The sequence below is a fragment of the Pan paniscus genome, chromosome 1 (assembly GCF_029289425.2).
Source record: "Pan paniscus chromosome 1, NHGRI_mPanPan1-v2.0_pri, whole genome shotgun sequence".
NCBI classification, from domain to species: domain Eukaryota; kingdom Metazoa; phylum Chordata; class Mammalia; order Primates; family Hominidae; genus Pan; species Pan paniscus.
Window position 1 is genome coordinate 29,212,583 of NC_073249.2, and position 13,262 is coordinate 29,225,844.

General features: G+C 37.5%; 1 protein-coding gene and 1 non-coding gene across 3 annotated transcripts in view; both read left to right on the forward strand.

The window, feature by feature from the left end:
- The window catches only part of RAB3GAP2 (RAB3 GTPase activating non-catalytic protein subunit 2), a 121,379-nt gene that overhangs the window by 68,860 nt on the left and 39,257 nt on the right, over nucleotides 1–13,262 (forward strand). For both annotated transcript variants that reach the window (XM_003807179.5, XM_063597029.1), the window contains exons 10-17: nucleotides 4,737–4,885; nucleotides 5,760–5,839; nucleotides 5,970–6,059; nucleotides 7,766–7,905; nucleotides 9,852–10,068; nucleotides 10,614–10,757; nucleotides 10,988–11,070; nucleotides 11,367–11,431. In XM_003807179.5, the coding sequence (XP_003807227.1) occupies nucleotides 4,737–4,885; nucleotides 5,760–5,839; nucleotides 5,970–6,059; nucleotides 7,766–7,905; nucleotides 9,852–10,068; nucleotides 10,614–10,757; nucleotides 10,988–11,070; nucleotides 11,367–11,431 (968 nt within the window). The remainder of the gene's footprint in view (nucleotides 1–4,736; nucleotides 4,886–5,759; nucleotides 5,840–5,969; nucleotides 6,060–7,765; nucleotides 7,906–9,851; nucleotides 10,069–10,613; nucleotides 10,758–10,987; nucleotides 11,071–11,366; nucleotides 11,432–13,262) is intronic.
- LOC112438466 (small nucleolar RNA SNORA36 family) lies at nucleotides 458–588 on the forward strand. The gene has a single exon (XR_003026881.1). It is a non-coding gene; the product is annotated as a small nucleolar RNA SNORA36 family (small nucleolar RNA).

Sequence of the window (13,262 nt, forward strand, 5' to 3'; positions counted from 1 at the left end):
AGGGTATAGAGATGTAAAGACATGCTTCTCTGTTGTCTGAAAGTGTGAGTCTAGGAGCCTGGTTAGAAAAACACATGAGAATGGCTACAATACTACAACATAGTAATTGTAACAGACAAGGGGACCAGCTGTAGTGGGAGCAGAGGAGGACACACTTATTGTTTCTCCAGCACACCATACACTTTTATCCCTAGATCTATGTGCATGTGGGCTAGAATGCCTCCTCTGTGTTTGTTCACTTGGTCAAGTTCTACTCATTCTATGCAAACTGGACACTGGGAGAGAAAGAGCAAGGAGAAAAGGAAGGAGAGTGACTCTAAAGAGGCTAAGGATATCTGACACACAGGCCATCTTTCTATTTACTGCATAGCTCTTACATGGAATACTCTGTAATAAAAACCTATTGGTAAACATTTCAGTGTGTCTACTTTTTTGCTAGCATAAAAATGCTGCAAAATTCCAAAGTGTTAAGTTCAGTTCAGGGTAGCTTCCCTGCTCTGTTAATTAAACTTTGGAACATTGAAACTGGCTAGGGAAAATGATTGGATAGAAACTATTATTCTATTCATTTATCCCCAGCCTACAAAATGAAAAAAGTTACAATAAACTTTATTGTATGTACATCTTTATGTAGAGGTCTGGTTAATTTATTCAACAAATAAATGAGTACCTATTAATATTTGTGCTAGAAATACAAGATAGGACCCCACCCTGATAAAGCTTACGTTTTGGTGATGGGGAGACAAACAATAAACTAAATGAATGTCAAACTCTTAGTGGGCATCATGAAGAAAATAAGTAGGTTATGGTAGAGAGTAAAGGAAGAGGGTGCTTTAGGTAGACTAGTGAGGAAAGGCCTCTCCAAGGACATGACATTCAGACTGAGACTTGAAGGATGAGAAGGAGCCAGCTATGGAAAGAGGTGTAGGAAGAGCATTCTAGGTAGAGGAGCATCAGGGATATAGGCCTGGGAGCCTTGAAGACCTCAGAGTGTTCAAGAAACAGAAAGGGGGTTGGTGTGACTTGACTGTAAAGAGTGAGGGGAAAACAGGACAAGGTTAGGTTGGAGATGCAGACTGGGGTTAGATCACGTAGGGATAAGGAGATCCGATTTTATTCTAAATGCAGTGGATGTCACTGATGGATTCTAAGTAGGGGATTACATTTAAACATATCTCCCTGTTTGCTGGGTAGAGAGATGCTTGTAGAAGAAAGCAAGGAGACCAGTTATTGCAATAATTCACATAAGAGAGAATGATGGCTTTATGGTGGAGGCAGTGGAGTTGGAAGGAAGTAGACAGATTTGAGATACCTTTTGTACTTGCTCAGGGATGGTTTTGAGAAACAAGAGGAAGGAAAGAATTAAGGGTTTCTTAATTTTTAAGTTTGAGCAACGGGCTGGATGATGAGACTGTTTACTGAAATGAGACTAAGGAGGAGGAGAGGAAGAGATTTAAGGTAGGCAAATAAAGAGTTACGTTTTTACAGGTTAACTTCTGACACAGTTAAACATTCAAGTAGAGGTATCAAGTATACGAATTGGACATGAGAGTCAGAAGTTCAGGGAGGAAGCTGGGAATGTACATATAAATTTGAGAGGGAGTGGTTTACTGTGGAATGTTTCGTAGAGTTCAAGAAAAGAAGAAGGTCCATTGGATTTGACAACATGGAGTTATTTACTTACTGACTTTTGATATGAAAGTTACAGTAGAATGGTGAGGATGAAAGCCAAATTAATATAGTCTTAAGAATAAATATTTTCACCCCCTGCTGTCTAAAATCACAAACAAGGAGCATAAGAAATAGATTCCCAGTATCTCCATTTTTATGGAGTCCTGACCTCTTCCTGAAGCCTCATACTCATTTCTCCAGCTCCCTACTGAATAATTTATACCTAGATGTCAAACTTAACATATCCAAAATCGAATTCTTAATTTCCTCCTGTCAAACTTGCTCCTCCTTTTTTTTTCTACATCATCTTTCTTCTTCTGGTTGCTCCTTACCGTGACATTCAAGGCCCAACTTTATCTGGCTTATGGTACCTCTGACGCTGTCTCCTGTAGGGTTCCCCTCCCTGTTCATTGTGTTTCATCACGTAGATCTCCTTTGTGTTCCTCAGACACAGCAAGCATATTCCTACTCTAGAGCATTTAGAATTACTGCTCCCTCTGCCTGGAAAACTTTAGCTAGTCACATGGCTTTCTCCCTCTCTTCACTCAGGTCTCCTTATATATCACATTGTCAAAGAGGCCTTCTTTAGTCACTCTACTAGGCCTAGAAAATTATCCAATGAGTTTGACTTTATGGAAACTTATATTGAGAGGGACTTTGATGTCTTTCAAAGTGTGGGAAGGCCTCAGACGCTCAGGGAAAATTCTAAATGACAAGGTAATAATAACTCCAGAAAAAAAAGAATGCACAGCCAAGGAAATGTAATTACAGTAAGTAGCATGTCTCAGCAGTGAGTAATGCTTATATCATTCCTAATAATAAAAACAGTGAATTTAATAAAACGTTGAGATACAAATATTTTGGAAGGATATAGGGCGAGAAAGAGAGATGTAAATAAGCCATACCACCTTAAGTTAATGAAAAATAGTGCTAAAATCAGTGACTCGAAAGATAAAAGCCCCCTAAATTCAGTACCAATGTGTAGCAATATAAAGGGCAGAAAAACACTTTAAATACTACTATAGGAATGTGGTCAGCTGTAGACTGTGGGAAATTAGTCTCAAACAGCCTTGTTGCTTCAACAAATAGATTTCAAAGGATCGAGGATGGGAAGGAAGGGTTGAGGAGGTCAGAAGGATTTTGGACCAAGCTTTATGTCCATTTGTTTGTGGTTCTTACTTTGAAACCCACAGGTATTGTTTTTCTTAGCAATGATCAGCTATTTTGCTTCAAGAGCAGAGAATGCAGAAAGTTTAGGTCAACCAAGATTAAGATTTAGCCAGAGGAGTATGTGTGTAGGGGGAAACGAGTGTAGGGAGGTTGTGGATATTTGCAAGAAAGTGATGATGATGGAACACAAAGCTAAGCTGGATGGAAAGGGAAGTGATCCCAAGAGGTACTTGATAAATAGTGGAAAAAATAGTAGGATTAATTAGTTTAAACTCGAAATTGTGAAATTACTGCAGGGAGTTTCTGGAGTAATTGAGATGGAAAGCTAGGAGGTGGTGGTCTAAGTGTGGTAAGCTTGAAATCAAAATTACAAAGAATCTACAGTTGCTGATGACAGGATCTAAAGTGTGACATTGAAAATAGATGATTTAAGTTATAGGAAGGAAAACATCATTGGTAGCAAGGGTGGAAAGGACTGATCAGCCATTTCCTTACAATAAATTAGAATCCTTTAAAAAAATTGCATATCTATTGCAAAATTGTCCTCTGGATTACTGTGTAGTAATTTATACTCCCATGTATATTGCATGGGAGTTTAAAAAGAAGCTGTTTTAAAACTTAAATTTCAATTTATGTGCCATACAATTTGCCCTTTGATCGTGTTTTGGTGGAGTCAGGCAAAACTTAAGCAAATTTTGTAATGTAGTGAAAACATTTTGTATACTGAATCATGGATTCATTCATGACTATGAGACAGGTGTTCTGATCTTTTATAATGGTCTAGGAGGTGGGAGGGGAGTTTAAAAAATAGTCCAAGGATTTGTTTGATCACTTTAATTCCTATAAAGCCAGTGAATGGCTTGCATATGAACTCACTCAAAGAATTTCCTTTCCTAGGACACGTCTTAAGGACGAATGCATTTTTTGACAGTTTTCAGGCAAAGGGGAGGCAATACATGTATATGAAAATTAGTAAGGTCAGGCACAGCAGCACACGCCTATATTGGCTGGGCACAGTGGCTCACACCGGTAATCCCAGCACTTTGGGAGGCTGAGGCTGGAGGATCACCTGAGGTCAGGAGTTTGAGACCAGCCTGGCCAACATGGCAAAACTTCGTCTCTACTAAAAATACAAAAATTAGCTGGGCATGGTGGTGTGCGTCTGTAATCCCAGCCATTCGGGGAGGCTGAGGCAAGAGAATCGCTTGAACCTGGGAGGCAGAGGTTGCAGTGAGCTGAGATTGCACCATTGCACTCCAGCCTGGGCGACAGGGTGAGACGCCATCTCAAAAACTAAAAAAAAAAGAAGTGAATTGGTATTTGGGGATATAAGTGGACTGTATACTTCTGGTACCTCTGAGTTTCATATCTGTTCAAAAAATTAAATTTTGTTTTTATGATATTCTATAGATTATGGAAATTATAGATGGAAATTTTAATATTTATTATTATTATTTTTTTTTGAGATGGGGTCTCGCCCTGTTGCCCAGGCTGGAGTGCAGTTGGTGCGATCTCAGCTTACTGCAACCTCCACCTCCCAGGTTCAAGCAATTCTCCTGCCCCAGCCTCCCAAGTAGCTAAGATTACAGGCACCCACCACCATGCATGGCTAATTTTTGTATATTTAGTAGAGGCGGGGTTTCACCATGTTGGCCAGGCTGATTTCAGACTCTTGACCTCAAGTGATCCAACTGCCTTGGCTTCCGGAGTGCTGGGATTATAGGAGTGAGCCACCATGCCTGGCAGAATATTTTCTGATGTTGACTTTGTAGCTTTTAAAATGACTTTTGGTTATTAAATAAAACTAAACATTTAGCATCTTAGAATGGAACTGAAGTAAAAATGTAATGACCGAAATAACATTGTACATTCAAATCACTTTTTTTTTTTATTAGGTATTATGACTCTGTCCCCCTTTGATCAAATGAAGACTGCCTCCAATATAGGTGGATTTAATGCAGCAATTAAAAATAGTCCACCTGCCATGTCTCAGTATATCACTGTAGGGTCCAATCCATTTACTGGCTTCTTCTATGCTTTAGAGGTATGAGTTTTATCAATGATCATGAGTAAGGCTGCTCTTGATTTTACAATTTGTCTACAAATTGGATATGGTAACTTGCTTAGCCTTAGAAGATTAAGCAGTTTACATTTCTAAATTTCAATTGAAACTAAAATTAATCTCAACTAGCTTTCTTCTAAATTCTTTAGATTAACTGAAAAGGTACTACCATCAGTATAAAAGGAAATTCTTTGTTTCTGAAGCCCTGAGTTCTTTGATAGCTGAGATGTCTTTAAATATTGGTGCAATAGTCAGGAGCTCAGGCTTGTTAATGATGCCAGCCCACTAGGGATTTGAGTAAATGAGGAATTGTAAAGACAGAACAAGCTGCCAACTATACTTGTTATAAGTGGTGAAAATTGCTTCCTAAAATAGTGGAAAGTTGAGTGTTAGATTTGGCAGCTCTTGTTTCTCACTTAAAAAGCATGCTTCTCAGAATTGTCCAAAATATCTTTTTACTTTTATAAAAATGTGTGTGTGTATATGTGTGTGCATATATATATATATTTAAAGAGAGAAAGGAGCCAGTTATGTGTAGATGTGAAATCCGTAGTCCAGCTAGAATAATGTAATCTTAATGTCCTAGTTTAAAATTTATTTGAATGAAATTACAATTTAAAGAGAGAAATTCTAATGGTAAAATAGACTAATTGTGATTTTATTTTTAAACTATAGAGTTAAAACTTTTTCTCATATTACGCCTAAAATAAACTTTTTACTGTACTCTGAAAGAAGCTGAGTTGCTAGTCCAGCCTTTACAACTTTTCAAAGCATTTTAAAGTAAGCTTTATTTAGGAAGTATGTTTGTTTCTTTGTAAGCTACTAAGTTTTCTCTTTCAAATGTTCTGTTTTTCAGGGAAGCACACAACCATTATTATCCCATGTTGCACTAGCAGTTGCAAGTAAACTCACTTCTGCTTTATTTAATGCTGCCAGGTAATTACTTAACAATTAAAATAACAAATATCTCATTTGTATCTAGCTTGCTTTTAACTTATATTTTGATAGTTTGCACTTTAAAACCCTGGAAGCTCAGTTTTATATTCTAAGTTTTCTTTCTTTTCAGTGGTTGGCTTGGTTGGAAAAGTAAGCACGAAGAAGAAGCTGTCCAAAAGCAAAAGCCGAAGGTTGAGCCAGCTACCCCATTAGCTGTAAGGCAAGTCTGTCATGCTTCCCAAATTTTAGTCCTTTTAGAAAGGTACTGTTAAATGTATGGTCTTTCCGTGTGCTTGGTTGATTTGCTGATCTTGTCTTTGGAACTTCTGAAAGCCATTACAGTGGAATTTCTTTTCCCACTAGAATGTAAAACTCCATGTGAAGAGTGATTCTTACCTGTTTTGTTCACAGCTTTATCCCTGTTATATACTAGGTATTCAAGATGTATTTCTTGAGTGTGCTTTTTAACAAATAAACTTAGCTTAGTTGTAGGAGAATTAATTTAGTGATAGCTGTTAAATTTCTTTTAAAAGTTTAGATAGTTTGTTACTAAGTTGTATAAACTTTAAAAGTACTTAGTGATTTCTTTTTAAAAAAGTCATCCTAGTGGATTGCGGTGGCTCACGCCTGTAATCCTAGCACTTTGGGAGGCCTAGGTAGGCGGATCACTTGAGGTCAGGAGTTTGACACCAGCCTGCTCAACATGGTGAAACCTTGTCTCTACTAAAAATACAAAAATTAGTCAGGCATGATGGCATGTGCCTGTAATCCCAGCTACTCCGGTGGCTGAGGCAGGAGAATTGCTCAAACCCGGGAGGCAGAGGTTGCAGTGAGCCGAGATTGCACTGTTGCACTCCAGAGTGGGGGACAAGAGTGAAAAACTCCATCTCAAAAAAAAAAAAGTAAAAGCAGGAGTCCTGTATTCAGGCACTCTTTAAACAGACTCCTGTCCTGTGCTTCCTTGTTTACTTCAGTAGTGCTTTAGAATGTGTTAGTATATTGGTGAGTTTTTTTTGGTGGAGGGAGCATGATTTTTGTTGCTTTTTTTTTTCATTATTATTTTTTAGATAGAAGCATGTTTTCTAATGTTTGGTTTTGTTTTAAAATCATTTTTTATTACCTAATATAAAGTACCACCATGAAGGGAAATAGAACACCTCCTCTTTATGGATGTTCTTCACCTAAGAAGAGCCAACTAATTATTAAAATTTATCGAAGTATAGCTTCTAAGTTTTTTTTCATCTTTTTAAAAAATACATTGTAACATATCACGTTTCCTAATATCAAGAGTCAATAAATTAGTCACATGGCCCTGTGCCCTGTGCGTCTCTAATAGATGTAACAAAGGTTGGGCACCTTTGTTTCAGGGACTTTTCTCTAAATGAGCTTTCCTAGTTCTCTTTTAGTACTTCTTTACTTTTATTTTACTCACAATTCTAATGAGGTTGATTATAGAACAACAGAAGTTTAGAGATAACTATTTAGAAAAAGGAAGGTTTTTGCTTCAGGCAGATTGGTGTCAGCAGGATGTCATATCTTGCAAAAAAGAGAAAGATTAAGAAGAAGAATTTAAAATAGACAAAAGATGCCTGTGTGGGAGCATATTCTAAAATTTAGTTGATGGTGAGGACATTGTTTTCTGTGACATGCCTTTTAATCAAATATAGTTATACTTTATATTCTCTAAAGGTATAGGGTTGTGGGTATCTATTGAAAACCTACATAGGACTGTGGTTTTATTTCTTTTATGTATTTTATATTACAAATGTCAGTTGTGATTAATAAATTAACTATTAATCCAGGTAAAATTCATATTTCTTTATATAAAAACAGATTCAGCCTATTTCATTTATGCATTTCGTTATTCTGTTATATGTTTCTGAACTGGAATGTGATTTGAGCATTTTATTTGCTTTTAAATATCAGATTTGGACTTCCAGATTCTAGACGCCATGGTGAAAGCATATGTCTGTCTCCATGTAACACACTGGCAGCAGTAACAGATGATTTCGGCAGAGTTATTTTATTGGATGTAGCTAGAGGAATTGCAATACGCATGTGGAAAGGTACTTCTTACAAAAATCCAGAAAAACAATTAATTCACTTTTTACCCCAATAGTTGAGCAATGTTATCATCCTTCAGCTTCTGGTTGATAACTCTGTTTAATTCTTTATGTTTACATTTTCTTTTTTTGACATGAACTCAGATCAGCAACCACTTGATCCAGTAGTCAGTTGATACATCTTTTAGGTTTGATCACCTCATAGCCATGTTTAACCTTTGCCTTTTGCACTTTCTTTCAATTCTCACTGTTATTGTCAATTTCTGAGTTCAGTTTCTTGCCCCTGCTACATTTATTCCCCTTCACAAAGCCATTCTTGAGCCAAATGTTCTCCCCAAATCTATAATGCCAAGTCTTTCAGATTTAAGATAGCAAAACCCATCTTCACTGACTTGACTTTTATATCCATATGCTTGGGTCAATCCACCTGGTGTGTCAATAAGTATGTCACTTAGGAGTTTCCTTCAACTATTATTAACAGACCCGAGTAACAGACCACAGTATCTTCAGGAACCCAGTCTTCTTCCTTGTAGCTTCCCCACTCAAGGTTCTCATAGGCAGCCCTCTTATCTGCATTCCGGGAAGGAAGCAGAAAGGAAGAAGGCTTCTCCTGGCAACTGAGTCAATCTACTTTGAAGATATTCCCCGAAGTCCCTTCAACCATTATCTACATTAGCCAGGACTTAGTGACATGGCCTCATCTAACTATAAGGGAGACTTGAAAATATCTTTTCACTAGGCACATTGTGAATAATATCTCCCTGACTAAGAAAGAAGGGATGATTACATTATTTAGAATCATCTGGAATAGTAACATGTCAGCATAGACCACAATTTATGGTGCAATCTTGTCTATCCTGTAAAATGTGAGGAATAATGGATTGAGGTCATTCAATTACTCTGGACCAGATTGAAGCCACTATCACCTTCTTGCCAAAGAACTCCTGCAGTGATAGATAGAGGCAGTCTTTACCTACTACATGTCTCAGTATCTGTAGAAATAGTTTTAATACTGCAGATACATCATTTCTCCTTGGTGTTTGTCTTCTGAAACAATATCAAAGGTATGTTCTCAGCAAGACTTTTCTAAAATACGAAGACGAAGCTGTACTGACTGCTCCAAATCCACTATGGCAATCTTATTCCTTGCATCATTGCCTGTCTGCAGCTAGTACAGCCAGTTTTTCTTTCCATTGTGTCCTTGGAAAGAAGGATCAATTGCCTATGTGAGGGACCACCCTAAAATGGAAAATAGCATCAGCTACGTCTCCCATGCAAGAGCTTCCTCCCATCGTCCTGTAACCCATATTTTCTATCGGCATGTCACCAAAAGGCTTGTGTGGGAAGGGAAGGGAATGAGAGCAGGAGGGGTAATCAGGTGGCTTCAATTATATCTATAATATTTTCTCTTTTTTTTTTTTTTTAGAGAGTTTCGCTCTTGTTGCCCAGGCTGGAGTTCAATGGTGCGATCTGGGCTCACTGCAACCTCCACCTCCTGGGTTCAACTGATTCTCCTGCCTCAGCCTCCCAAGTAGCTGGGATTACAGGCATGCGCCGCCATGCCTAGCTAATTTTTTGTATTTAGTAGAGACAGGGTCTTACCATGTTGGTCAGGCTGGTCTCGAACTCCTGACCTCAGGTGATCCACCCGCCTCAGCTTCCCAAAGTGCTGGAATTACAGGCATGACCCACTGTGCCCAGCCAATATTTTCTTTTTAAAGAGAAAAACTGATCAGAAGTAAATATAGCAAAATACTAAGATTTGATAAGGCTGGGTGATAGACTGGTTATTATTTATTATCATTTTTTATTTAAGATATTCCACAATAAAAAATATACTTTTATAGCTTTTCTTACCCCACCCCCACCCCCACTATTCCAGAGTACTTCAGGAGGCTACTATGGAACCTAGATTAAGTAATTAACTTCCCTTTACCTCTGTCTCTAAGGGTACCGCGATGCACAAATTGGATGGATTCAAATTGTAGAGGACCTCCATGAAAGAGTGCCAGAAAAGGCGGATTTTTCCTCCTTTGGAAATTCTCAGGGTCCAAGTCGAGTAGCTCAATTCCTTGTGATCTATGCGCCAAGAAGGGGAATTTTAGAAGTGTGGAGCACACAGCAGGGACCTAGAGTAGGAGCTTTCAATGTGGGGAAGCACTGCAGGTAAGCTGCAAATGCTGGCATTGTGCTGGTTACAAAATGAAATATAGGAATGCTTTTATTAAAATAAAGCTTTTACTAAAGCTGCTTATTAGATTACAAGTTTGAGAATTACAATATTCTTTATTGTGGTTTTTCCGGTGAGTGCCTGGCATGTACTTAAGTATTTAATAACAAAAAAAAATTAAAAATGCCATGATAGACTGCTGAATTAAAGTTAGCTTGTTGCTAATGTTTGTCCCTTACTTATGCTGGGAAGGCTCAAAAGGAAAGGTTCCTTTTGCCCTAGTCATAAGTGAGGTGAATGCTTTGTTTGCCATTGAAACAGGGGCCTGATTGTGTTCATTTAATTTTTTAGAATCTTTCAACAAGGCAGAACTCTGCTGGTTGAGCCCTGCTTTACTTATGTATTTGCTATCAGTATTTAGTTGCCTTATTAATGCTCCTAAATTGATAATAATGTTGGGTTTCCTAGCTATAATAAAAGCACCTTTTGGCATTTCTCCTTGTTCTAATATTTTTACCATATTGGTATGTGATTTCTTTAGGCTGCTGTATCCTGGCTATAAAATAATGGGTTTAAATAATGTTACCAGTCAGAGTTGGCAGCCACAGACTTATCAGATCTGTCTGGTTGATCCAGTGTCTGGAAGTGTGAAAACAGTGAACGTTCCCTTCCATTTAGCACTGAGGTAAGGTGTGTCCAGTGTTGCTGATTGACGCTCCTCTGCTAACTTTTCCTAGTTCCTAGGTTTGTTGTACTCTCTTTTGTAGTTGCTATTTTGTTGTTTCCTTTGTCTTTAGACTGATATCTTTAAAGTTAAATAGGAAACATATAAAGGAAAAAAAAGTTGGAGTGTGTCAGAATTAGAAAGAAAATAATTTCACATTCTGTAATAATTTGTTATATTTATTGGTTTAGTGATAAGAAGAGTGAACGAGCCAAGGATATGCACCTAGTGAAGAAACTAGCAGCCTTACTGAAAACAAAATCTCCCAATCTTGGTAGGTATTCTCTCATACAAATAATAAAGCATGTTGTTCTATCATCTTTTAAATCAATAAAATATTCTGAATGGAGCAATCAAAATAATGCATGGATGAGCTTATTGGAATTGCTCTGTAAGGCTGAAGTGTGCCATCTAGAGGGTGTTATAATTCATAACAAGAAAACATTAATGTGAGAGAACCCAAAAATCCTTTAGACTCACTGATAGTACAGATATGTTCATTTTCTTTCAGAATAATGTTTCACTGTTATAAAAATTAAAATGTTACTTTGATCATTTTTTTCTTTATAGATTTGGTTGAAACAGAAATAAAGGAATTAATTCTTGATATTAAATACCCTGCAACCAAAAAACAAGTAAGTGTATATAATACACGAACTTTCCTGCTAGTAGCTATAATACATCCTTCTTAAGAAAATCTTTATTTTCCTATTTCCCCCAAACATGAGAGGCTGAAGTCTTCTTTTCACATTTTTATTGTTTATCCCTTTCTTTATTTTCAGGTAGAAGTTCCTGTTGTCTCTTTAAAAAAAAAAAAAAAAAAAAATTAATATTCATGCCTGTAACTGTAATCCTAGCACTTTGGGAGGCCGAGGCAGGGGGATCATGAGGTCAGTAGTTCGAGACCAGCCTGGCCAACATGGTGAAACCCCGTCTCTACTAAAAATACAAAAAAATTAGTTGGGTCAGTATTGGCGGGCGCCTATAATCCCAGCTACTCAGGAGCTGAGGCAGGAGAATCATTTGAACCTGGAAGGCGGAGGTTGCAGTGAGCTGAGATTGCACCATTGTACTCCAGCCTGGGCGACAGGGCGAGACTCTGTCTCAAAAAAAAAAAAAAAAAGTAATATTACCATACATCTGAGTGTGTTTTATATACACATACCTACACATCCCTACATTATATATATTATATATATATAATATATATAAAATAGTAAATATGTGTGTATGACCACCTACCTTAGGAAATAAAATCTTACCAGGAACTCTAAAGAGCCCTGAGTGTCCCCCCTCAGTCCCATTCCCTTCTCCCATCCCTAAGGTAACCGTAATTTAGAATTTTGTGGTTCTTTCTTTTTCTTTGCTTTATAGTTACGTCATTCCTGTGTGGCTCCTTTGAAACCTGTTGATGCATTTCCTGCCTTTTCAAACTTTATATAAATGCAGTCATGCCCTATGTCTTCTGTGACTTTAGTTTTTCCTTCAGGATTATGTTTCTGTGTCATTCATATTGGTGTATGTAGTTATAGTTATAATTGATTCATTTACTACGCCATACAAATTCTGCTCACTGACTAGAATTTATTTACACTCCTGTCAGTGAACAGTTAGGTTGTTTCCAGATTTTTGACATTACAAATGATGCTATGCTTATCCATGTACATATTTCCTCATTCACATATGCAAGAGTCTCTCTGGCGTTTATACCTAAGAGTGGAATTGCTAGGGTGTGAGCTTCTTCAACTGTGCTAGTTGATGGCAAATTGTTTCCCAAAATAGTTGTACTAATTTATATTCCCACCTGTTCTGTATGAGTCCCTGTTACTCCACAGCCTCAATATTCCATGGTATTGCCAGACCTTTACTTTTTGCCAGGCTCATGGTTATAATATGGTCACCACTGGTGATTTCTTTCACTCCCACTCCTCCTATCCAAACCCCTCATAATGCTATTCAAGTCCTAACTCCACAAATTCTTACATAATGCTTCGATCCCCATGGATAACTCTGAACTCCTACTCTACTTTCAATCAAAACTGGATAGTTAATGACTACTTATTTTCTAATTATTTCATGTATGTTAATCATAGCTCCCCTGACTTTTTTTTCTTTAGGTCTTTTAAGCTCCTTCAAGTAGGAACCTTACCAAATACTTGATTTTTATAATTCACAGCATCTAAAATAATGCTACTGTGAAAATGTAAGAAAAAACTGTATCACAGGTTTTTTCTTTTCTCTTACACAGTCACTCGACACTTCTGCCACTAGATGTAGGGGTTTTTTTTTTCCCACACACCAATCAATTTCTTTGGCAGATTCTCCAGCTAACACCAGCTGGTTATTCTCTAATTCAGTTCGATTCTGACACCATCTACCTGGAGATGGCATGAGATCATCACGACAGGTTAAGAGCTCAGTCCCACAAGACTTCTACCTACTTCAGGTACCAGTCACAAGTAGTTG